Raw genomic sequence first — 26644 nt, forward strand, 5'->3', positions numbered from 1 at the left:
TTTTCTTTCCAAAGTGGGAGGGGGGGGGAAGGGGGGGGGGGGGGGAAGGGGGGGGGAAGGGGGGGGGAAGGGGGGGGGAAGAACAAGGAAATCTTGAGGCTTTTTACAAAAGATATTACAAAAGGCTTTTTGGTCAATCTTGTTAAAAGGCCAAGATCACATTATATAGATGCATGATACTTAGAAGTGGCTTTCCTTACTTTGATAGTTGGCTATTTGGAATAGCTTGGAGTTCAAACATATACGCAGTATTTTCTGAAGTCTTCATGGCTTTGCTTTCAATGACTAAGTAATATGTTAAGCTCTGTTGAATCATCTTCCTTTCAATTTGTTTTCCAGATGATGAAGGTGCTGCAATTCTTCAGAAAGCAGAGGTAGAAATTATTGACCAAACATTGTGTCATTCCACATATGGAATTATCACAGCCAGAATGTTTTGTGCAGGATTAATGTCTGGAAGAAGAGATGGGTGCAAAGTATGTACTTCAATACAACTCACAAGTTTATTTTGTCTGTCTTTGTCGCATGATGAGGCATAAGAACTGACTGGCAAGTTGCCTTGTTTTACTGAAGCACGGCTATGTAAAAGAGCTATCAAACAGTCTGCAATTTGGGTATTCTCAGAGATTTGCTGCTTGATGGGCATGAATAGGATCATGACACTTCATTTGCAAGCCCAGGTCCAGAAAATTTGCACATAGTCGTGCGGTGAAGGTAGGCTATTTCTGGCAAGAGGGTCTCTCAGCTGAAGAAGAAACTGAGAACCTACCTTGACTTTTTTTTCTGGATTCTTTTCTCTGGTGTATGACTACAGGGCAGTCAGATAAGATGCAGTCATCTAGATATAAACTTTCAAATGCATAATATTTCTGACAGTGCTGTAAAATAATAAGTGAAGTTCTGAATTTTCATTTGTTTTAGCAGGTGAAATTGCTGGTTTTTATGATGATGATTTGGTACCTTCAAGGTATTCTAGATTTCACTATATAGAAGTAAGACACCATAGTGGCTCTTGTGGCAAGAAGTGTCTGAGGGTTTTCTGTGGAATATCAAGTACCAGCTGTTTGCTAGCAGATTGTGAGACCACTGACGTCAAACATCATTTTCATTAACTGGAGAATTTGTTTCTTTGCTTATCTCTCTGGCCGATCAAGACAGAACTAGTGAAAGGCATAATTCAACGTCCTGGGGGTGAATTTCTGCAATGTCTCAATACGTTGGGCAGTTTTTAGAGCTGAGAGAATTGTAGGAGTTCTGTTTTATGAAAATTACTGCTGTTCCAGTTTCTTTTTGTCCCAGTAATTAAAGAGAAATTTAAATGTTTATCTCTATAAATTTCTTAGTGGTCAAGGATGAAAGATGGATCTTCAAAGTTAAATATTTAATTTTGTGAGACAATTTAAGATGATCATGCTTTGGGTAGCAGGTGGCTTTACTAGGTAATCTACTGGTATGCCTTCCTACCTGAATGTTGCAGAATCATATCACAGAATCATAGAATGGCCTGGGTTGAAAAGGACCATAACGATCATCTAGTTTCAACCCCCTGCTCTGTGCAGGGTCACCAACCACCAGACCAGGCTGTGGTCCTTTAAAAGTTAAAGCAAAATAGTTCACTGACTCTAGCAAAAAAAAATGTGCGTGGAAAGAAAGCATCCCCTTGCAAACATTTAAATTTTTCCAACTCAGGTTTTGCTTCTGGAAATCATCTTTTACATCCAATGATTTGGCAAAGCTCAATTTGCTAGCAGTTGTTTCAGAGAAGTTATGTCTACAGCTGAGTTTTTCAGGAAAGTTTAAAGTTGATTCAAGAGACTTTCCCCAAACAGTGGCATATCTTTTGCTTGAGCTGCTGTCATATTTTTAGGCACTGTGTACCTTTAAATATTATCTACTCACTTATATCTACTATAAGACAACAGTTAGTTGGGGGAGAGGGGGTGGTTGTTTTTTGTGAAGAAAAACTAAATATATTCAATCTGTTTCATCTGCTTTTAATTTGAAAAAAGTGATATTGCATGTTAAACACAATGATCACAGTTTTATTTAAAAAAGAAAAGGCTTGGTATTTGGTGTCCTGAGGTGTGTAACCTCTAAATGGATATACATATTTAGTAGCAGATTCTGGGTTTAGCTTTGAGACTGGAAAGTAAATTTTATGATTTATGTTTCAAATTCACAAAGTAGCATCCTAATACCTTTAAAGAGTGCCAGCTAGCTCTCTCTCCTGTGAAAGAGTAAACTTTGGTAGAACTGTGCAATCCCATCTGCTTCAAGAAGAGGAAAAACAAAGCAAAGAATTCTAAAGTTAGAAGTATACAGATGGGAAAATATAATCACTGTTGGAATTCGTCAGGAAAAATATCATCCATTGAACTTTGTCCCATTTTTAATTTTCCAGATTTTAAATGCATGCAACTCTTTTTTTTTTTTTTCTTCAGGGTGATTCTGGTGGGCCGTTGTCATGTCAAAGCAATGAAGATGGAAAATGGTTTTTGACTGGCATTGTTAGCTGGGGTTATGGATGTGGAAGACCAAATTTTCCTGGTGTCTACACAAGAGTGTCAAATCTTGCCCCATGGATTTACAAACATGTGCCTTCAGTCATATAACTTGAAAGCTATTTTGCTGGAATAAAACATGTGCTGGATATCTTCATTAAAAAGCATGTTAGGCTAAAAACTGTTCAGTGTGGGAATTTCTTTGCATGTCTCCCTGATGTCACAATATTTGATTCTGGAGTGCGTATATGGCAGTATATGGCAGTAACAAGCACCTTTTGTTCAAGCCTCAGGGAAAGGAAAATCGGAGAAAAAATCTTGAGATTTGCTCTATAGAGATATCTGGGAACACTGAAGATGTGGAAATAAGCATCTGGTCCTTTTTGTTCTTTTTACATGGCACATGTTATGTGCAATCTATCAGGAAACTAAAGATACAGCTGACTATCTGATGGCAGCTTAAGTCTGACTCACATTTTTCCTCTCAGCTGTGCATACACTAATTAAGTGGCATAGCAGTCAGCCACTAGTACTTTTGCTAATTCTGGTTTTCCTGCCCTTTCCAGTAGAGAGAGAGAGAGAGAGAGAGAGAGAGAGAGAGAGAGAGAGAGAAAGAAAATGGATTGCAGCAAGTGAGCTTAATCCTCTCAAGTAGCAGGACACTCATTTTTGGAGATCAGAAGTTCTGCAGATAAGCATGGAACAAAGCATTAGCAATATACCTTTTCCAGCTTCTGTTTTGTCTGCATGCTTTGAAACTACTGTTTTATTTCCTGTCTTATTTTCCCCCTAGTGAAGATTTTCCATGTATCATCCGCCTGAGAATTTGATATATATATATATATTTTTTTATCTTCAGGCTACCTTGACAAGATGCGTAAATATGATGATGTTTGTTACTGCAGTGGTCTTGCTCTTGTCCACATGAAATTGATTCTTCTGCTCTCCGATAGGTGTCTTGAATCATCACGTATTTGGGTTCTCTGAATGTATATATCGTAAACAAAATAATAGATACTGATTTCATTTTTGGAGATGATGAAAAAGAGATTTCATTTAGTCTGAGCTCTTCTTAGGGGTTTCTTTTCCCTAAAAGAGAGTGCGAAGTGTTGGCCAGTCACCAGTTTGTGCACACAGTGGAGGTAGACTTGTAGGAAAAGGAGGATGCTAACAAAGCAGTCTGTCTACAGCTGTATTTTGCATTCCTGACCTGTAACGATTGCTTTCCAATTAATCCCTTCTGTAGTCACCATGTGACCTATGTTTGACTTCGGTTGTTTCATTTTTTGTTTTCTGGAGTACAGTTTCCTAGGACCTCTTCTGTGTTGTTGTTTGTATTTTGCTCCCTCTATCCAGCTTTGTTCTTGTTCTTGGCTATATACACATGAAGGTATCATATGTAATGCGTAATTTCCCCATGTGAATCCTCAATTTTCTTCATTTCTTTTATGTGCAGAACTCTCTGAAGTTGTTGGCTTGTTGACTTGATGTCATTTTTAAGTCTGAATAGGAAATACGTTAATTGCTTTGCAGTTATGTTTGTTCTGCTGTGCAGGTTTAAGTCTATCACACTTGAAAGATCACCTGAATTTTCCAGTTTTGAATTGTGTTTTCTCTCTTTTATAAAGATTTATGTGAATCCCATCAGGTGTTCTTTAGAAATTACAGTATTTATTCTAGATCTGGGATTTTTCTCACACATAAATTGCTTGTGTGTCCTTTCTGTTTTCAAATAATGGGATCTGTGTCTTACTCTAGCAGTTAGGAAAACAAAGAGTTACAGTGACGGCGACTTTTCCTCCCCACCTTCTTTGATTGCAGATCGGCTGGCTCCAGCTTTCAGCAGTATGGCAAAGGTGAAATGAGAGAAGCCTGGTGTGCGAGCTGGTGAGCAGTACGCTATTACTGGTTTATGTTTAAGGAATGAGGTTCATCTAGGATTTTTGTTATTGCGTTTCTCAAGGCATCATGACACCGGCTTTTCCCTCCAGACGGGTTTCTGTGTACAGCATACCAGCTCCATACCACCCTGAGCAGGCTGATGGGCAGGTAAGAGACAACAGTTGTGCTTTACAGGAGCACAGTAAGCAATCTCTCTGGCACCTTCTGACGCCTGCAGGCCTCTGTTGGTGTGTATTGATCTCTGCTCTTTGTATGTAATTGCTTCTAATTAAAGTGACAGCAATTCTTTTCTCTTTCCCACCCTGACCTTTTATCATTTGAAATGCAAAAAGGTGAAATGCATGGGTTTTGTTTGTGACATAATATGAAACGCATTGTTTTAATCTGTTACTTTGTATCTCTGATAAAAACTAAAAGGGCAAATATACTGAAAAATGATACAATGGCTCTCTTTGTGTTGTCATCCAACTGATGCCACCCTATGTGTCTTTCTCTAGGAAAATCTGTATATTCGCTACTGCACATCCTACCAGAATGGCTTGCATCAGAAGTACTATTTCTTCAAATGGATGAGACCGTGTTTCTGGAGAAGATGGCTTCTAGGAATACTATCTCTAGTTTCTTTATCAGTTGCAGTAGTTGTGCTAGTCCTGCACTATTCGTTCTGTAAGTGTTATTCCCCAGCGCAGTCCGGGTGGGACGGTGGTTCTGAACTGTGTGAATGGTTAATCCCAAAAGCTCTGTGCTAAGCACTTACTGTGTGTGCACTCATTGAATTTCATTTCTCTTTAAAGTCTTTGCTAAACAACAAAATGCGCAAAAATCAGCAGTGTTGATAGTTGCACAAGAAGGCATGTATTTTATTCCTAATTTTTGTCTCTGCTTCTGAATACCGTCATTATTTAACTGTTGTCTTTCCCAGTAGCCTTGATGAATTAACAGTCTGCCTTCCAGTCACTTTTCCAAAACGGAGTGAGTTCCTACTTTTTATATATATATATATATTTTTTTTACAGACCTCAACTTATAGCCATGAAAATCATCTCTCTTTAGGAGAGCCCTGCAAAAAGAAGGAAGTTTGAGAATTAAAGCATTACTGGTAGAAATGCTTATCTGAGCCTATACCTCGGTCCTCTCCTTTCTGTTGGTGTAGCAGTGGGACTCATGTCTCACACATGTGTGCAGGTTTCTCTTCAGAACTAATGCTTGCTAATGCTAAAGACAAATACTTATGCAATTGTCTTGTTCTGGAATCTTTTCTGTAATGTTATTAGATGTGCTGATTTTTTTTAATGCTTTTTTTTTTTTTTTTTTTTCCCCTCAGCTCCAGCTTTCTCTTTAATATATATTGGTGGAAGTGTAGAAATTCCTAATCTGACTTACACAAATGATCTCAATGATCCCAGCTCCCAGAAATTCCTTCTGCAAGCGGAAGCAATCCAAAATTATGTAAGTCCCCACATAGGTACAGCAGTAATTTAATAATATTTATTGCAGAATCAAATTAAGATTGTGGAGAAGACTCTGGTTTGAGTCACAATTTATTTTTTCAAAAATAATGAATTTAAAGCATGTTTTTTGGAGGTGTACAGTTTAGGAATGCAGCTGGACAGCTGGGTCTTTCTCACCACAAAGACAGCATTTCTGAGGTCTTTTCGATTGTGGATAAATTGTTGTTCTTGAAGGAGTTCTTCTGTTTTGCTTTTATATACTTGAAAATTCTTCCTTTTTATGTCTTTTCTCTTTGAGCTGCTTTTGTTTTTAATTATAGCTCACATTTAATGCATAGCCATTTTGATTTGTTCTGCTTTTCTTCCCTAAGCAGCACTTGCTTTCTTGTACTGCTGATGTGTGTTTGTATTTTTGAGATCAGTAGTTTCTTTGCTACTTGCAATCAGAAGCTTTAAACACAAAGCAGTTCTCTGTTAGCTGGTATTTCCCAAAAGGGCTAATTGAGTGTCTCTGAGTGCACAGCCAATACATTTTGCTTATAATCTTATAATCTTACATTTTGTCATATAATCTGGATTATATGACAGAAATTTGCCACAAATTTTAGGTAACTAAAATATGTGAAGCCTTATAGCAAAATATAAGCAGGTTTGGTAAAAGCTTATTTTTATGGTTGATTATCAAGAGCTTTTTCAATGTTCTTATAAACGTGATCACTTTAAATGGAAATGTGTACATCTTTATGATCCCTGTTAGAGACATTTGTTGAAATTGTTTGATTAGTGTCTGTCATGCGTGGGGGGTTTCGGAAGGGAAGAAATAGGATAAATGCTTCCCAACATAAGACACGTTATTGACACTAAAATATAACACTTCAGAGTAACTTTCACAATTTTTTTTACCTGTCAGCTTGCAGAATCCTATGAGTGTTCCACCTTGGGAAAGTATTATTTGAAGTCCATAGTGGCTGCTTTCAGGTAGGTACTTTTCCAGTGTGTGGTTCAAATATGAGATCTTAAATTGTGTTAGTCTTGTCTTTTTGGCAGATTTTACATTTGTTACTTTGGGATAATGTGCTATGATACTGGGATAACACGCTTGATAACAGGAAATGGAAGACTAGATAAAAATGTGAACTAAGCACTAAGATAATAGCGTGATCTCAGATTAGTGAGAGAGATGAAACCTGATTAATGGTGCCTTTGCTCTGTAATCTGTTCATCCACTTCTGTTTACTGGCATCATAGCCCAGCATGTTTTTTTTGTTTTTTTTTTTATGCGTAGCTTATTTTGGTTTTCTCTATTCAAATGAAGCTCCTTTTTAACCTTCCAAAAACAAAATTTAAAAGCATGATGTTGGGCAAGGCACTCTATTTAAGCTCCTGCCGAGAAATGTAAACACTTTGAGCAGATGGCTGTTGCTGTCCCAGGTTTCTGAAAACTGGAAGGTCAGTCCATCAGCAGTTTCAAAAGGACAATTGTGATGGACTGTCTCTTTGAATCACTGAAAAAATATTTTATATGTGTATCTGTACGTATCATTTATATCAAGAATTGTGTGAAATGTTGTATCAAAGCACAAGCATAAAATTATACTGTTGTGTGGTATGAAGCGTCAGTTAAAATATATCAAGGAAAATGTGCCTGGAACTGGAATACGATCTTTAAAGCATATAGTGTATACAGCAGTTATGAAAACATCTAATTCCATAGAATTACTTGCAGGATTTTCTTTGAGGAGTAGATTTTTGTCTGAGTGTTAATGTTTAAACAGCTTTTCCTTGATTTTTCGTGTGTGTGTGTGTGTGGACATTTATATATAGACCAGTTGTTGAATGAGAGAGTTGTTGAATGCCACCATGTTCAGCTGTAATTCTTTGCATGGCTGTTCAACTGACCAGCAAACCAGTGCAAGCCAGAAATGCAATGGAAATCATGTTCAAAATATTACCTAGAGTGTATTTATAACACTGATGCTTTTTCCCATACACAGTGAAGGAGAGTATGGACTTCGAGCTTACTACTGGAATACATTCTGGGCACCACAAGATATTACTGGCTCTCTTAAAAAGTTAATCCCATTGGAACAAAAAGAAATGAGTAGTAAACAAATACCTCACATATTCAGTACTTCTGGGGAAGGAGATTTTGATCTTGTTACAATGGAGCTTTTTGGTAACAATGTACCTGTCATTTAATATCTATTCTGTCTGTTTTTCTTTCTCTGGTTTTCATCTTTGGTTTGTGTAATTGATAGTTACTAAATTTCAGTTTCAGATTCTACAGAATACGATGTGATGCTAAAATCAGGTAATTATTCTTCAATCCCATATTACTCATGTTACTTTTGGGGAGAGGAAAAAAAAAAAGAAACAACAGAAAAAAACAACAACCGTGTAATAGGAAAATGGCAGTTTCTCAGTTATCCTTGTATTTGTGGGGCTTATGAATCAAAGCAAACTAGAGATCTTCCCTGGCTTGAAAATAGCTTATGCAGACAAGTTGTTAGCTGTTGCAGACAAGTCCCCTCTTGCTTGCTGAGTGTGCAGTGAGCCAGTGGTGATGGTGAAGCTCTGTGCTTTGTTGTCCAGAGCAGGAGGAGGTGATGCAGCCTCGAAGGGGGAGGGGTAGATTTGTGACAATAAGTCAGGAGGAGATTAAAATAATCAAGAAACACAGGTAGGTGTTTATTGCCACCACTTCTGAATTTTTCACCAAATATTTGTTTTTCAACTTCAGTTTTTCAGCCACTAATCTAGATTCTTTTATATAGCAGTATCCTTTGACCTGTATGCAAAGCCAGGTAACAACAGAACTCTAACTCTGCTGAATCCCAAGAAGTCTTTTTATCAATGGAGGTTGCGAGTTCCTCCTAACTGCGTGGTGAGACTGGTAGTTACCTCTTTGCATGTTGTTGCTTCAGAGAGCTGTGCAACTCACCGTTTGTCTGCATACGATTTCCTTCTTCCTCTGCAGAACAAGATCATTACAAGGTATGTTAGTATGGGGCAAAGAGGTTCTTGAGCTGTAGAGAAGCTCTCCAAAACTGCGTTGTATTATCTCCAAAACTGAATGTTGTATTTTACTGATTGTAGAAAATGCCTATTTTATAGTAGTTCATTCGCAGTTAGACCTCTGTTCATAAGAGGCTTATGTCTATGGAAGGCTTCATCCCCAGTCTCTTTGAAATCCACTTGCATAAATGAGATCAAACGTTACTGTAATTTTCAGCAGCCACACTAATCCTAATCTTCCAGAGTCAAATTTTATGTGTGGACGTGTTGTCTACCATGAACAAAATAGTCTAACAAATTTTAGAATGGTTTCATTGACAAAAAATAACAGGCCTACTAGGTAGAGAGGTAGACGTTAGATGAGCATGCAGATTCAGTTAGCACTGTCTGAAATGTATTTATTTAGTTGTGCTTTCAGTTTCTTGAAATCAGGAGATAGTCCTCTTCAGCTCTTTTGACAGACTTTGGTCTCTGTTCTTAAGCAACAAGACAATAGACCTCATCACTGTTGGTAGATTGTCAGAAGGCCAGGTTTATACAGACTAATTCCTTCTGTAATTAATCAAACTTTTATTGTCTCCAAATCAGCAGCACTGCACATAGGTAGCATAGCGTGGAGAATCCCATGCCTGATGCTGGGCTGCATACGCTCTACTGCTGACTATGGGTTATTTCCTGAACTATTTCTCTGTTGTGCAGTGGCTCAGTCTATTATGATCCAGAAATGGATAGTCAACCATGTGCATGAAAGCACAGGAAGCTAGCAAAATCCACAAGTATATGACGCAACATGTTTAGAAAACACTGATGCAGTAAGTCATAAGTAAAATATCAAGAATATGTATGTGTATTGATGTCTGTCTATCAAAGAATTTGATTTGAACAGCAGAGAAAAGAATGCTGCGACTAAAATGGCATTGAATGCTCTTACGATATCTACAAACAAACCAATTTTCTTGATTACTTCTATTGCCAAAGTAGCAAATGTGCCTTTTTTCTTATGCCTGTTAGTTTTCTACTTGAAATTTTTCACACACATAGAATTGTAAATTAATGAAAAGAAATACTAAATACACTGTAGATTTAAAAATACAATAAATAGTTAATTAAGAGATGCATGAAATAGCAACTCATGTTACAAGGAACATTAAGTACTCAGGCTTCAGGATATAAATGAACTCATAATTATTTCAAATTAAAGAATAAAAAGAACCGCCACAGATGGAGCTCTATGTCTCTTGGGATGTGAAATCAAGCTGAATGCTAAAAGGCTCATTATCTGTTGCATAGATGCTATGCGACACTGCTGAGCTGAGTACTTTCTGGCTTTTTCATCACTGCCCATTGCTTCTCAGTACTACAACTGTTATTGAAATAGCCTAATCTGGCACTGCCTTTCTGATATTTCTACAGGTCTGGAAAGTCCAGCACACCTGTTAGAATGATCATCACAGATATTCTTGCCTAAGTTGCTCAGCAATGATGCAGGGACTTTGCATCTCATGTAGTATCAGTGAGGTGGAACAGTTAAGGAAAAATAGTAGTTGGGGAAGTACTCCTGAAACAGCTGGTTGGATCAGTGTCATTTCTGCCCAGTTACTCGAAAAAGGTGATTGGAATGTCACAAGTTTTTTTTTCTATGCAATCTTTCGAATATTTCAGGTGGTGCGGCTCTGGAGCCTGGGCTCCTCCAGTTATACGTTTAACTTCTTCTAGTAATGTCATGTTACTTACCATCTCACTGGACCAGAGAGAAGAAAGGAATATACTAAAAGCTCACTTTCAAGCAATCCCTAAAATCAGTAAGTGACTAACATAAACAAATGTGTGATGTAAGCTGCCAGGGCATGCTGCTGCCTTGCGTTCAACTTTCCATCACCCAGAACCCCATGTCCCTTTCCAGGATTATGCTATTTTCAAATCTGTGTTAGTTTATTATTATTATTATTCACAGCATACTTAAAGAAAGGCAATAACTATAGGGGATGGGCATCTAAGAGAGAAACTAAAACCTCATAGATGCAGTTCAAAAGTGATGTATGTTTTCAGCCTCAGAACCACTACATTCAAAATTTTGGTTTACATGAAATTAGTCAGAGGTATCATTTCAGAGGACTGAATGCTTTCTAACTGCTGAAAATGTTCACAGGAAGGCCAGAGGTAAATTATAAGTAATAGGATTATTTCCTGCTGTCTACATTTAATTGTTTTTTCCATTTCATGTCTATAAAGAACATTTTTAAATGAAAAAACAAACTTCCATCAGAGGTATTCCATATTTAGTTTCAACTGCAATGTGATTTTATTTATTTATTTATTTAAAGAGAAATAAAGAGTGATTCTCTGTTAATCCAGGCTAAAACTGAGTTTAATCAGTTCACAACCCATTATTCTAACTCTGCGCATAGAGAAGTATCCCAGCAGGAGAAGTAGGCTCTCCACTTTAACCCGGCTGAGATAACTGTGTTTCTTCCTGTTATAATTCTCCTCCAGTGTGTGGTGGTCATTATATTTCCTGGAATGGAAGTCTGAGTTCCCCTTACTACCCAAGTTACTACCCACCAAACATTGACTGCAGCTGGATCATCCGAGTAAGTTCTGGGAAGTATTCTGAGTTGTGGTGACTTTGCTTTATGTGATATAGACATAAAATTGGGAGTAATGTCTTTTGATGTTGGTGAAATGAAGGGAAAACATAATAAGACCACTGCACCTGACTTCTCAGGCACCTTGTTTTCTTCTTCTTATGTACAAGTGCCAGCTGTGGAAGAGAAGGATTTCCAAAAGATTGAGTGTTTGCACGTGACTGAAATAAAGTGGTGGACAAGATGACAATTCCTAGCAGCTGGAGCAAACTATTCATAGTCCCCGGCTTTATTTCTATAACAGAGAGACAAAAGAAGTTCATGTAACTCATGTCTCAAACAGTGCACATTACGCTATTTCCTTGAGCTCTGCATCAGAACCTTCTTAAATTTTTTATTTGACCTTCCAGGAACATGTGGTGGTGCAAACATATTGTGAGCATCAGATATAATGTTTCCTGCTTGCTGTAGAAAAGCTTACGTTTCTTATCTAGCACAGTCTGGCCAAAGGTGGGGCTGAAAATGTTTCTATACATGTTCAAGGTAGAAAAATTTTGTTTATTCAAAGGTCCTGCTGTGAATCATAAAAAAAAAAATCGTATTTTCAATCTGTTTATAAGTAAAGCATGATTTATATACTATCTCAGCAGCAGACTTTATTTTGTGGTTGTGTTTACTTATCCTTTGATTTTTATTTTTTTTTAGGCACCCTCACCTGCCTACAAGCTCTCGTTAAAAATCCTTGCAATACAAATTCAAGAGAAGTCTCCAGGGTCCAGTAAATGTGATAAAGACTGGTTAGAAATTGATGGAGTTAGGTAAGTTAATATACTATTTTCTGACATGCTATTTTGTACTTTATTGTTCTACAAGTCATACTAAAGAAAAAGGTCTCACCAGACTTGTTTCCACTGAATTTCAGCAGAATAGTACTTACTCCTGCTTTAGTACTAAACATTTGTCATTATTATTATTGTTAATTTAAGCATACATCTTCCACAGCGATAAATATTTACTTTATTGTTTCTCTTGAGAGCAATGATGAAAACTGAAGGATTTTATGCAGCTGCAATGGATCTGAGTATTCCTGGCTATGATCTCGACATGGGTGTTGAGCTTGCATAATTTGAAATTTCACTTCCTATGCCAGTTACTCTTTAATGGTTGTAACTGTTTGCAGCAAATAATGCAAATAAAAATGTTTCTTCAGGGGGAAAAAAAAAAAAGCATTCAGAGCGATCTGTCTCTTGGAAATGAATTGCATTGATATGGTAATAGATGTTGGTTTTGGTTAAATGATTTTCTTACTAGATATGTAGCCTTTTGAGTTTGCAGACTCAAATGGGGAATCTAAAGTCAAGCATGCTGAGAAGTGATTGGTATTTATAAAGCAGACTCTGACAATGATTATCTTGCTTTCCCAGAAAAGTTGTGGATATGGTGGAGTGAAATGGAAGGTATTTGTTAATATGCTTTCTAATACTTCTGTTGGGCTGAAAAACACTTCAAAAAATTAAAAAAAAAAAAAAAAAAAAAAAAAGCTTCTCTTTTATTGCGTTGCTTTAAAGCTTTTTGGCATTTGTACCCTTTAATAATGAGAAAAGCAGCTAGGTGGTAATGCTTAGTTTGGTTGGAAATGGACTCCTTTGAATTTTGTCTTGCCAGATACTGTAAAGATATTTCAGAAAATGGCAGAAGCAGAGAATATGGCTATTCTGTTGCTATCAACTTCCATTCCGATGAACTAGTCACCCATAGAGGATTTTATATTGAATATAGAGCCTTCAGTAACACAGACAGTAAGTGAATACACATGCACTTTAAAAGGAGCTTACAGAAACCATTTTTGACAGACAACATATTTACAAATCAACTTGCCTTTTTGCTTATTTTTGAGAGTAATATTTAAAATGCTATTGTGTGTTATGTTAACATTAACTGAACAAATATATCTGAGATATTAGGGGAATGTTGCTTTTAGAAGCTTTTACTTATTTCCAGAAATATTCTCTTTTTGTTTCTGAACAGGCTAACTTCCTTTTGCTAATGAAATTCTAGGGAGTAGAAGTTCTCCATGACTTGAAAAGATCACACTGTGAAACTTCAGATCCTCAGCTTGCTTGACTGAGTGTAGTTCTTTTAATTGGTGACTTAAAAGTATCTATGTATCAGAGATTCTTTTCTTTCAGAGGAATTCCTGCTTTGAGCTACTAGTACTGGCTGAGTAGTGTCTTTTCTTCCTATCAAGGCAATAAAGAGAAGAAAATAACTCCAAATTGGAACTGACTACATAAATGTGGGACAAATTAGTTTGGCCCTTCAGCCTTGTTTAACTGTTAATTTACCTCCAGTGCTAGAGGAGCAAAAGCTAAAGTTGACCTGATCTAAGGAAGAATGACATGCTTACAGCCCAAAATGCCAACAGTATCCTGGGCTGCATCAAAAGAGAAAGGTAGCCAGCAGAGAGAGGGAGGGGATTGCTCCCTTCTACTCTGCCCTTCTGAGACCCATCTGGAATATTACACAAGAAAGATGTACAGCTGTTGAAGCAGGTCCAGAGGAGAGCCACAAAGATGACCAGAGGTTTGGAATCACCTCACTTATGAAGAAAGGTTGAGGGAGCTGAGTTTGTTCAGTCTGTAGAAAAGGCTCCAGGATGACCTAATTGCAGTACCTAAAGGGATTTTATAAGCAGCAATTAGACCAACTTTTTACATGGCAGTGATAGGACAAGGAGAAGTGGTTTTAAATTAAAAAGTGTGACTTAGATGTTAGGAGAAATTTTTTCATTCAGTGGTGAGGCTGTGGCACAGGCTGCTTAGAGAAGCTGTGGATGTTCCATCCATGGAGGGGATCAAGGTCAGGTTGGATGGAGCCCTGGGCAGCCTAATCTGGTGGAATGTAACCCTGCCTATGGCAGGGTGGTGGGACTGGATAATCTATAGGTCGGTCCCTTCCAACCCAACCCGCTATATGATTTTATGATTTTTCTAGCTTGTCCTCGACAGTTTGGATGCACAGATATAGCATACGTTCCTTAAGTAGTCTGTCTGATTAGTGGAAAGGCTTTTCAGATGGTAGTGATTAATTAGATAGTGGTAGGGCAATTATTTGTGTGCACCTGTAATCAGATTATCTTAGGGAGTTTAGAGATTAACTGATAAAAATTGTAAGATATCTATCTTTAAGCTTGCATAAAGTATATGAGTGATGATGATTGAAAAGTCTGGAGAAGAGTCTGTGGGAAGGCCTTGGCTGAAGTGTGACAGTGCATGTAAAAGAAGATGGGAAACAATAAAGAGATACTGGAAAGAGCAACCAGAAGGTAATCCAGGTTCAGGGAGCAGAGTATAAATTAGTGCAGTGAATCTTTTCCTTACTAGAAGCTAACAAGAAGGTAGTCTGATAGAAATGGCAACTAACATCAAGCTGACCTGTAGCAAGTGAAGATAACACATGGCCACTAACTAGATATTTGGATAAGCATTTACAGACCTTTCTGCTTCAGGTTGTGCTCCAGAGCAGTTGAACTGTGATGATGGAAAATGTAAGCATCAGTTTAAGACCTGTGAAGGTGATGATAGCTGCAGGGAGGACAGCAGTGAAAACAACTGTTGTAAGTATATATTTTTTTACTGTTTTCCAAGAGATAGTGGAAGGCAGAAGCGGAGATGCGCTCATTTTAATTTTTAGTGGAAAACTTTCTCATTCAATTTGTGAATCTTCCAGTAGACATGCAGATTAGAAATACAGTTGAATGTTCTATATGTAAGAATCCAAACCAAGGTATTGTTTTTTTCTCTTCAAGAAGTACTTTTGTAGTCAATGTCCATTAACTTCCTCAAAATGGCTTTAAGCAGCCATTTCTATTTGTACTGGTAGGCACACACAGTATCCCCCCCCCCCCCCACACACACACACACAAAAAAAAGCCTCCAGACTTGTTAGAGTGTTGTTTCTTCCATTTTTTTCTGTGAGTTCAACTTGTTTGACTAAGCATACAGTATACATTTACATAAAATCTTTAGATTTGCCTATCCATAGGGAGAGGGTTGGTGAAGAGGAAAGAAGGTTAATGTCATCTCCAAATGCCTATTAGTAATCCAATTAAGTACACAAAATCAAGATGCTACTTCCTGAACTTAACAAATGAGTGCATCTTTAACTACTTTCTGCCACAACTTAGCTGCTAAGTATTCCCTGCTCTGTTTTGCAGCAGGAATGATTCATGCTGCTGTCATGACTGGTTGTCACTGCTTAAGATAAACAATATGCTCAGTCTCCCAATAAGGACCTGCTGTATTTTAACCTTTCTTCTCCTACTGATTCCTGTGCAAGTCCAACATAAGGCGTAACCACAAGGATTTACTGGGATTAAAAATGAACCTTAAGAGATGTCCTTAGGCCTATAATCTCAGTGACTAAAAGTAATGACAGTACCGTTATATGAGAAATCTGCTTAATACAATCTAATTTGCAAAAGAACTTTGAATTCAATTCCCTTCTGATGCGGACCTATTTTGGTAGTCATCCTGCTTCCCATCACCTATATAAAGTGAACGGAAATGCTTCTGAATTATTTACTGAATTTAGTATTCCTATGTACTCTTTCTCAGCACCAAGTACAAGTTTTGTAGTAGTAAAAACATAACATGCATAGTGTAACTAGTTTATGGGAGAGTCTAGAGCTGAAATTAATAAAGTAAAATCAAGGATAACAGTGATTTTATTTGGAAGATCTGTGTCTTGCTGTGCGTTTCTGTTAAAATAGCAAATTCTCCTCAAATGCTGCCTGATCAGTACCAAATAACGTAAGGGACAAAAACATTACAGTTCTGGGACTTTTGTCCTTTTAGCACGTACATGTCTTTACAACACCATTATGGACAGTGCTGGTACTGCTAATGTCTCCTTGCATTTTGCCACTATAATGTTTGCCTTGCTTTGAATCTTAGGTCCTTGATGTAGCCAGCAGAATGTCCTTGTTCGCTGGAAAAATCCTTACTGCTATTTCAAGATCACTGTAAACAATTGATAATTATAGTGTCATAGAACTATAGAGTCCTAGAATGGGTTGGGTTGGAAGGGACTTCAAGTATTATCAACCTCCAAACCCCCCACCACAGGCATGATAGCAGTGGATAGATCAGAATTTCTATATAGCAAACTATGATAGTTATTAACAAAAAATTTATTGGGGATTGCTGAACTTAAAAACAAAAAGATGATTTCTGAGTAATATCTGCTCTGTAAATGTGTGATTCGTAATGAGAATGGTTCTAGTAGAGGTAAAACAATAGATCTGACAAGCCTAGTTTACTCACTTTAGAGTTAAAATCAGAAAGAGTGCAGCTGAAGGCTGTGGTGTCTTTCTTCAGGGATGACTGAAATTTAAATAAGTGCGATTATTAATCCTTTTCCACAGAGTGAACTGTTTACACTAGCACAGACTATGACTTCAGACAGATTGGAATGTGTGGCTTTGAACAACACTTGAAACGTAAGAGTACGTGACACTGTTTTCTCTCACATTTCAGCCTACAAAAGTTGCTTGCCTTATACTTACAAATGTCTTAATGGAAAATGCTTGCTGAAACCAAATCCTGAGTGTGATGGGAAAAGAGACTGCACAGATGGATCAGATGAAATGAACTGTGGTGTGGTAACAGTTATTTGAAAATTAGCTAAAGACATCACAAACGGAGTTAGGAATTGGTGCCATTGTCAAGTATTACTATATTAAAAGTTGATAACATCAGATGTGAGTTTTAAAAAAATTCCTGGTAACTTTTGCATGAAAATGGACATCTTAAATGTTTGTACTCATTTTAAACTTACTGATCTATTGTCTGTGATTATTTATTTCAAGCAATGAGTGTTTCCAGGTTGTTAAACTGGTAGATCTTGTTGCTTGTTCCATCTGAAGTAAATTCAAAGACTCATGGAGCAGTGTATATAAGTAGGGAAACAATAAGATCTTATTCCAGTAAACTGTTGAAAACAGCCCAGCTTAGGATTGTGTTTAAATGGTTTTTTGGGTTACTAGCCTCTTAGGGAATCTGTAAGGGAGGATAAGCAATGTGTGGTTTATTCCTTACCCGCCCATTGAGTGAAAATGGGCAAGTACCTGTATCATTTTTTCCAATTGTAAGAAAATACTTCTTCCCCCTCCCCCCGATGGCCTTGTGGTCTGTAAGTAAATGTTAGTTTGTGTTAAGCATAACCAAATAAAATGACCTTGTGTTTTCTTTTACTACTTTTTTTTTTTTTTTATTTCTATTAGCTTGTGGAAGACACCAGTTTAAGAAAAACAGGATTGTTGGAGGTGAAGATGCACAATCTGGAAAATGGCCTTGGCAAGCAAGTTTACAAATAGAAGCACATGGCCACGTCTGTGGTGCATCTGTTATTTCCAAGAGCTGGCTTGTATCTGCTGCCCATTGCTTTCTGGATTCTGATTCCATAAGGTATGGAAAGATTATGCTGTCATAGACTTCAGCAATTTGAAGTTTGACAATTTTGCAGTACTGCTTTTAAAAGTCTGTAGTAAGTACTTCATGTTTCGATAAATTGAATCAGGTATAACTGTGACATTATAAGTACATGAACCCTCAGTTTGGAAGTCCCAAATATTTGAAGTTATTTTTCTGCTTCTATCTCCAGTGAATCCTGTTTGATAAAACACACTGCTTTACTTTTTATTTAAAACAAATGCTTTTTTTTTTTTTTCCCCCCCAATGGTAATGGCCCTTTTCTCCCAAGAAAATGGTTACTTAAGGAAGGTGTCAAACTCACCAGAGTTCAGTTTAGCTAGTGTAAATTGAAAAGACGTGCTTCCAATGTGTGACAAGGCGGAGAGTTTAGTAACGCACTTTGTGACTTCCAGAGCTCTGTGGTTACATTTTGTAAAACAGAAAGCCATACATTTTCATTTCAGTGATTGAAAGTATTCAGTTGCTGAGAATGAGATTGTATGCATGACAGTACACTAGATGTAATTTACAATAAAGATTTTATGGCTTTTTTGTAAGATAATCTGGTACTTGTGCAACATATGGCGCATGTTCAGACAAGACTGAGATCATATTTTTGCTTGTCAAGCACATCACTCTTGATGCAATGTGTACATGAGTTCCAGTAGTATGACTGCATATTAGTTTTCAAGTTGGTGACATTTTGTACTTCTGCACTTCACTTTCAAGGCAAAACAATTGCCTTTGTGCTAACCATTTTAATGACCCACTATCACCCACAGTGTTGCATACAATTGTGGAAAATGCATTAATGCCCTAGGGAAAGAGGCCACACTGAGTAAAGGCTGTAAATACTGCAGAGATAAATACTGCAGTGCACTGCTTGCGTCTGAGATGTAATCTAGCTTTTATTCAGCACAGAGAAGTTTTTTCAGAGAATTTCCCTGAGCTGTATATATATCCCAGTTATATTCTTAACTGAGTAGGTGACCTCTCTTTTCATACACAGAAATGTGTATGTGTATGAGGATTTTTTTCAGTTCTGTATGCTCTGGTGCGTCTTGATTTGACCTGAATTCTAATCTGAGGCCTGAGAGTTTTACTCCATTATCAATTGATGTAATTACAGTCAAAGAATTCTCAGAACAGCTGTTCATTTGTGTCCTGATTAGAGCTTTGATGATGTGCTTTAGACAATAAGCGTTTGAAAACTGTGGTGACATGCAGCAATAGGTTATTGCTGTAGCTAAATAGCCACTTTTGAGTTTAATTATCTAATCTGCATGAAGTAATTTTATAATTAAAACAGGCGTGTTATTTAATAGAATTTTGACCAAGACCCTGAAGAACCACTGCTAGTATGAGAAGAATATGTGCTTTTGAGGCTTGTATGTCAGAACAGTTGACTTTGGCCTGTTTCCTGGTGCAGGAATGTCAATAGCAATACTGACTTTTACCTGAGGCAAGTGTTGTTGAAAGTATAAATGTGATGATAACAGAGCTCTGAGAAACCCACTGCCAATAGCTTGGTCTGGTTCTGCTTTGGTCATTGCCTATGGGCAGCGTCAGGACCGATAGCCTACCTGTCCATCTATTTATGCAACAGATTTCTGGTGGGTCAGTTGGGGTTGATCTCTGTACCAAAAGAAAATGATACAGTCCACTGCACTACAAAGAAAAACTGCATGATTTACCACAGCATAGCATATGTCATTGTGTTTTCATCATACCTGAATAAAAGAGTCAGCTTTGAAAGTATTGCAGAATACACAGGGTGCTTTGCTTACTGTAAAGATGACTGAAAAATGTGCTTTTCCAGGAACTGATCTTATAGCTTTAGGACATTATTAATTTCAAGATGGTAATTCAAACCATTATTTATTGTTCTAGGGGGCAGAGACTATAGAACATCTATTTTCATAAGTGTTTACAGTTTTACCTATGGTTCTACCCCATTCATTTTGTTTTGATGAATCTCATCAAATACCATACCGTTCATAAAATGGAGTGAACTGAAACTGCATTGCTTTGCAATGGGTTGTTCTAAAAACATTCTCTTTGCAGATACTCTGCTCCATCAAGGTGGAGAGCATATATGGGCTTACGCACTGTTAATGAAAAGAGCAATCATGTAGCTATGAGAGCAATCAAAAGGATTATTGTCCACCCACAGTATGACCAATCTATCTCAGATTATGACATAGCCCTGTTGGAACTGGAGACACCTGTATTCTTCAGCGAGCTGGTACAGCCCATTTGTTTACCAAGCAGCTCTAGAGTATTTCTTTATGGAACTGTCTGCTATGTAACTGGCTGGGGAGCCAAAAAAGAAAATAGTATGTTCATTTCCTGGATATACTTCTTGCAAGTTTGGCTTAATTTTAAACATTAACAATGAAATATTTATAGTCCTCAGAGAAAATACTTCTGGTTTAAATAATAGTTCTATAAAAAAAAACTTGAAAATATCTTATAGCGAGGCTGTAAATTCTGAATATACTTGTAGTGGGCAGTAAGTATCAATACACATACTGTGTTTGGGGGTCAGAGATGATGTCACAGGTCACTGAAAAACAAATGCATTACATTTATGAAAAGCAAGCCCATTTCATCTTCACAGTTTCATTTATCCAGTGAATAGATAACAATCTGCTTTCTAGTCAAGAAAACAGGAACTTGGAAATACAGAGGAGAAAGACTTTGTCTCTAAGGCTGTGGTTAAGAATATGGAGCCCCTGAAATAACTGCAAGAATATGGTGTCTTTTGGTTTTGTCTGCCTTAACAAAAGGTAAACTCATGTTTGTCCCTGGAGGAGTGCTGACTGCAGATCAGAGCAGTGTGCTGCAGTGAGGAGGCAGGAAGAAAAGCAAGCAGAATTAGAGCCACAGAGGAACCTGTAGGATCTTGGCACTGTCGCATGGGAGCCAGCTTTGAGACATGAATGTAGACAGCTCCTCAGCATTGCATTAATCTCCACTGTTGTGCTGAGATCAAATCCTTCACGTTTGATCAGAAGCCATCTGCTGTTGTAGTGTTGGCTTTCCTAACATGCAAAAAATAATAAATAAGTAAATAAGTCTAAGATAACCGCTTAATAGCCTAATAAGTTGCAAATGTTTTTTGTTTTTTTTTTTTTTTTAATGATGTCTTCTTATACTATCTTTTATCAAAATAATTTAGGTAATGCTTAAAATCAATCTAAACGTATGTGGAAAACAACATGTTTTTGTCTTCCCTATTTCATTCCCAACTCACCCAAAGAGCCTAATGAGTAAGCAAACTTCTGTTCATCCAGATATTGAAAAGGTTACCCTCACTATCGGGCCAAAGCATGACTGAGGATATGTAGTTCACAGCAGCACCTTATGCCAATGCTTTAGTATGGACTCAAGTTCCTAGTATGTCTTGTGACTTACATGCTTGAATTTCAGTCCCCTTTTGCTTCCACTTTCATTCCTTAGCTCCTTATCTATAAGTGGAAGGATAGGAAACAACACAGGAATTTTCTTGGCTAGGCTATACGCAATGTTTAAAGACAACCATAGTGTAAATAACAACAGAAAGCTTTGAGCACAACTTAAAATGGCATTCAAAACTAATTACATTCAGTGGTATGTTGTATTTTTTATAACTTAATGACTTTTTACTGCTTTCTGGCAGAAAAAGTTCATAAGAATAAAGACTGAGGAAACGGGAAGGGAATACTGGTGGTGCATATGGACTACTTTGTCTAAAAATGTCTGTGTAGACAGCAGTGTTCAAAAGCTGAGGGCAGGCCACAATTAAAGACAGGAGAACTACTCTTCAACTATCGCTTGGGTAGAGTTTGAGTTTGGAGCAATTTTTCTTTGATTTGGCAAGTGACTTCCATTGTAGAAATCTGTACTACTATCATCTCTGCAACATTTGCTTTTTTCTAGGTCATTTTGCCAGAACACTGCAGGAAGCTAGAGTGAGAATAATTAATCAAAGCGTTTGCAGCAAGCTGTATGATGATCTCATCACATCGCGCATGCTCTGTGCTGGGAATCTTAATGGTGGCATTGATGCATGCCAGGTAATGTGGGGCTTGTTAAGAAACCGAAAATAAGTGTTTACTTTCATTAGAAAACTTCAGAGTTTGAGGTAGTATTTTTGTTGCTTTTTTCCCACTCCTTAATAGTAGGAGAGTGAGGTGTCCTGAATTTATGATTAGCTTAACATGACAATTAAAGATGTTCAAAATAAGAAAGGAAAATAAGCAGAATATCTGAAACTCTTGAGAAATACAACTTCACAAGACAAGGAGTAAAATATGTTGAAAACAATTCTTCTTCTCTGACAATTAATTTTGTTATATAGTTATAAAGCAGCAGTGTAAGGATAAAGGGAATGAAGCTAAGTCTACCTGTACTTTTTGCTATTTATGTTGTTTTGTTTTTTTTTTTCCTTTTTTGATATCTGGGTGTTGGGATTGTAGCAGTCTGAGAAATACACTGTTAACAGTTGCAAACAAACACATAATGCAAAAGGTGAATTTGGTAAATGCAAGTGAAGTGCTGCCTCTTTGTTTCATGTGTTTATTCACGCGTATAATGAGTTTTGATTACATCATGGTATCATGAGTTATACGACCTAGTTTATCTGTGCACACAATCAGAAACTGTCCTTTGGACATACTGCAACCATCTTAACTCTTTTTTTTCCTTCCTAGTTGTTAGATTACTTGTGCTATTTATCAGTATTTAATTTTACTATGACGAATATCTGCTTTCTGAATTACAAACACAGTCAATTTTCCAGATTCTTAGTAAAAGGAGAAAAACATGTTACTGAATTTGGACAGTAGTAATTTGATAGAACTTTTGTATAATATATGAAGTTTACTGTTTTAATGCAATAGGTTATTTTTTACAGTATGTAACTCTTAATGGGTCAAACTTCTTTATACACAATGGACTGTTGTAGGATCCTCTTGCAGGCTTTAGGTTCTTATTCAGTGAAACATTATTTTTGTTGACTTAATGTTCTGTTTATGTATAATCTTAAACCTTAGTATTGTTTTGTTTAAACATGTTGTAATACACCTAAGGCTTGAAGTTCCTCCAAAATATGTGTTGCATAAAATGTGCCCTTAGATTTTTAGATGAGTATTTTAACTGAATTTGCTATAGACTGTACTGTTTAATCCAGTTTCCGATACAATATGCTATGTTGTGTCCCAGTGTGCTGGCTCTCTGGGTCTTTAACTTCTTTGTCTGTAACAGATTTATTATTTCTTTTTCTTCTGTCTCAAGCATGTTTCCTGTGCAGTGCTAGAGATGAATGACATTGAAGTTCAGGAAATTCCTAGAGGACCCTGAAAACCATTGTATTACAATTCAAGCCTTGTTGGCATTCTGATTTCTTTTATTTCTTCATGGTCACTATAACCTGTGTAGTCCATTCACAGTTCATCTGAATTTTCCAAACAGCTTTCATCTTTAGCTGATGTGATAGTTACCATGAGAAATAGTGTATGTTCTTTCTGGCTTAGTTATCTTATCAGTGTTGGGTGTTCTTTGGTTTTACATGGTTCCTCTTTCCAGGACCCTTCCTCTTTCTACCTTCACACAGCTTCTTCTGTCTTTCACAAGCAGCTGTATAACTGGTTAGAATATATAGACTCCTTTCTCAAGTGGCCTCTAGATCAGCCTCTTTGATAATCCAAATTGCCAGTATATCAGCACCCTTAGAGAGGGTTAACTGTTCTGGCTCAATTTGGAGGCTGTTAACTGCCTTGTATACATTAGGAGAGTCTGAAGATATCAGCTGTATTAATAAACTGTTTGGAGTTCTGTGAGCTATCTGTTCACTGAAGGCGTGCAGTGAAGGTCACAAAGCATTTTTGAGCTCAAATGTGTTGTGACCTTGTGCACTGAACTAAACTGGAATCTTTAATTTTCTATGTTATACAAACCAGAATGTTCCCTTTGAGAAGCCAGCTCTTACCTGCATATCCCTTGGAGTCTTTGTTCCTTTCCCTCACTCTACCAATGGGCTGCAGACTTGAAAATGAAGCTGCTAATACCTAACCACACTATTCTTGGTATCCTTCTATTCCTGTTTAACATCATAAAAGTTTTGTTTTCAGTCTGAGAACAGATTATGGTTAGTGGTAGTAGAGTTCCCTCTTTCCATCCCTGTCTTTTCTTCTCCCCGTTCAGCTTACAAAGAGTTGCTTTATGAATCCTGTAGTAACAGGACACCAGCGGGGAGTAATTTTTCTTCCTCTCGCCTTTGCATTGTGTTGTTTAGTGTGCTAATTCTGTAAGTTAAAACAAATTGAATAAATTCAACATTTTACAGTACTCTGTGTGTGAATGCTAATGGATAAACTCCCTTTGTTTCAGGGAGATTCTGGAGGTCCCTTGGCCTGCACAGGAAAGGGAGATAGATGGTACCTTGCTGGCATTGTGAGCTGGGGTGAAGGATGCGCCCGACGCAATCGTCCTGGTGTATACACTAAGGTGACAGCACTTTATGACTGGATTCGTCAGAATGCAAACTGATTTTTGATGTGCCGTGGAGAAAATGCAGGTCATCTCCATTACAGAAGCTGCTTCCTATGTTATCATGTACGTGAAAATGCTGCTGGCTGTTTTACTGTGAAAGAAAGCACGATCTTAATGCAGAAATGATCATTTGTCATTCCCTAGTGGTAACTGTTTGGATTCAGACCAGCTTCAAATAACTTCAGGTTCCTTATAGATTCATATGTCTTATTCCCTACCAGCAGAAGCAGGGTTCCCTTACAAATTAAATTTGTATCTGGAAAAAAAAGTCCAGCCAAACTGTTTTTATCAGATTTTCCCTCCTTCCACCTTTGAGATGTATGTGCATCTCTTTTGCTGTCTACCTTTGCATAGGCATACATGGATACTCATGCTCACATCCCATATATACTCACATATATTCCCTTACTGATGTTACAGGATTCTAAACATGAGTAATTCCTTTGTTTTTTTTTTTCAAACTATAAATAATATGATCATGTATAGTATACAGATTCTAGATGAATTTGTGTGTTAATTTTGCTTCCACTTCATGGCTGTTCCTTTCTGGGCTGTCCTCTCCTGTGCTTTTCCTAAAATCACCAAATACTTACCCAGAACAGTTATGATGGAAAAAAAAAATTAAAAAAAAAATTAAAAAATGGAAGTGTCATTAGGTTATTGGAATATAGTAAATAAGAGGAAATAAATACTGAATTTTAGTTAATTAAACTAAAGAGAACTGCGTGTAAAAATGCCATTGTGAAATATGCTTTTTTTTAAGTTCCTAATAAAGATCTCATAAGCTATCGGTTCATCAGCAAAATGTCAGGAATTTAGAATACAGTCCCATTCCTATCATTAAAGGCTGTGAATACATATTTGTGCATGTAACTGATTAAGATAAAACTGTATATTTGCCTTCTTTAATAATTGTTAATATCAGGGCTATTTATTAATTGCCTTGTTTGATATTAGGCTGTGATGAAATTACCCAAACCTGAATGATTTCCTTTATAAAGGAACTGGCAGTCAGATCTCAACTGTAGTGCACACTGGAGTGTAAGCTGGTTTGTCTCCTAGACTTGACTATCTTTTTTTTTTTCCCCACCTCCAAGCAGCTTGAGGGCTCACTTAGTACCCATGCAGAAAGTGGTAGGTGGCAACTGTAGTGGAACTGTGTTGTGTTGTATCAGTCTTCAAACCAGCATGACACTGGTCCCTGGGTCATAGAAGGCCAATGCCTCAGTGGCTTCAGTGGGTGCCAGAAACTACACACCCACCTGCCTAAAATGAAAGGCTAGAGCTGCCTGAGGAGAGAAGGTACTACATGAGCAAGACTGGACAAAACGCACAGTGGCATTTCTCTGGGGGCAGCTTGCAAGTAATCTGTTTCAGGACTTCTGTTTTGCTAGGAAGTCTGTCTTGTTGAATCCAGTCTTCTAGTAAAAACAAGCAAAATCTTGCAGCTCTGAGACTCTCCTGATTAACCTGGACACCTTCCTCAGTCTTTACTGCTTTCTTACCTTCTCTTTACACTGAGAAAATACTTGTAGAGTCTAATGTTTGCAAAGTATAACAAGTGGATTGTCTCATCTCTGGCTTGAACAAGCTCTTTCTATTTTGGCATGCTTGTGGTGGGTTTGTGCTGCTTTCCTTGATGTCCTTGGTCTGCAGTGAACTGAGTTTCAATGTCATGTTTTTTGTTTTGTCTCTTTTCCTGGCCAGAAGAAGGGTTGTGCCCATATGACCACGCTGCTCTAAAAGAAATGAAAAAGGAATTAAGAGGTCCTTGGTCTCAGTGAAAGTGGAGGAGGAAATGACAGCCACACTTCTGTCATAAGATCATTGTTTCAATCTTAGCAGTAAATCTAGCTTTGAAAATGATAATCTGTTGATGAACCTATAAACCAAATTTAGCTGATTTTAAGATTCCAAAGCTGTTTATGATATTTAATAATTTTGGCATTCAATTTAATAAAAAATCTGTCTGCATTTTCTAGAAGGTGTCAGAATCATGCTGCATATTTGGAAGTGTTTAGCTTTTAAAAAGGTGAAAAAGATGAAGCTGGTAACTTGAGTATCAGTCACACCACGCTTTTTTTTCGAAAGTACATAAATGTGTGGTTCTTGTTTAGTCACTGATCTTTGGGAAAATGTGAGAGTGAGCTACTACTGAAATTTTCACACAGTGTGCTTCCTGT

General features: G+C 37.3%; 2 protein-coding genes across 8 annotated transcripts in view; both read left to right on the forward strand.

Annotated features, from left to right (window-relative positions):
• Window positions 1–3048, forward strand: part of TMPRSS7 (transmembrane serine protease 7) — a 49390-nt gene extending 46342 nt beyond the window's left edge. For all 7 annotated transcript variants that reach the window (XM_048954687.1, XM_048954716.1, XM_048954682.1 and 4 more), the window contains 2 exons: window positions 340–476; window positions 2442–3048. In XM_048954687.1, coding sequence (XP_048810644.1) covers window positions 340–476; window positions 2442–2612 — 308 coding nt within the window. In that variant the 3' untranslated portion in view covers window positions 2613–3048. The remainder of the gene's footprint in view (window positions 1–339; window positions 477–2441) is intronic.
• Window positions 3049–4112: 1064 nt separating this feature from the next.
• Window positions 4113–24729, forward strand: LOC125697475 (suppressor of tumorigenicity 14 protein-like). Its single transcript, XM_048954746.1, has 17 exons — window positions 4113–4550; window positions 4901–5069; window positions 5728–5852; window positions 6765–6832; window positions 7849–8030; window positions 8127–8165; window positions 8629–8848; window positions 10532–10671; window positions 11363–11460; window positions 12160–12272; window positions 13120–13253; window positions 14963–15070; window positions 16992–17111; window positions 17738–17921; window positions 19992–20263; window positions 21849–21985; window positions 24300–24729. The coding sequence occupies exons 1-17, from the start codon at window positions 4470–4472 to the stop codon at window positions 24456–24458; spliced, it is 2349 nt and encodes a 782-aa protein (XP_048810703.1). The 5' UTR covers window positions 4113–4469; the 3' UTR covers window positions 24459–24729.
• Window positions 24730–26644: the final 1915 nt, after the last annotated feature.

The sequence above is a fragment of the Lagopus muta genome, chromosome 1 (assembly GCF_023343835.1).
Source record: "Lagopus muta isolate bLagMut1 chromosome 1, bLagMut1 primary, whole genome shotgun sequence".
Lineage (NCBI taxonomy): Eukaryota > Metazoa > Chordata > Aves > Galliformes > Phasianidae > Lagopus > Lagopus muta.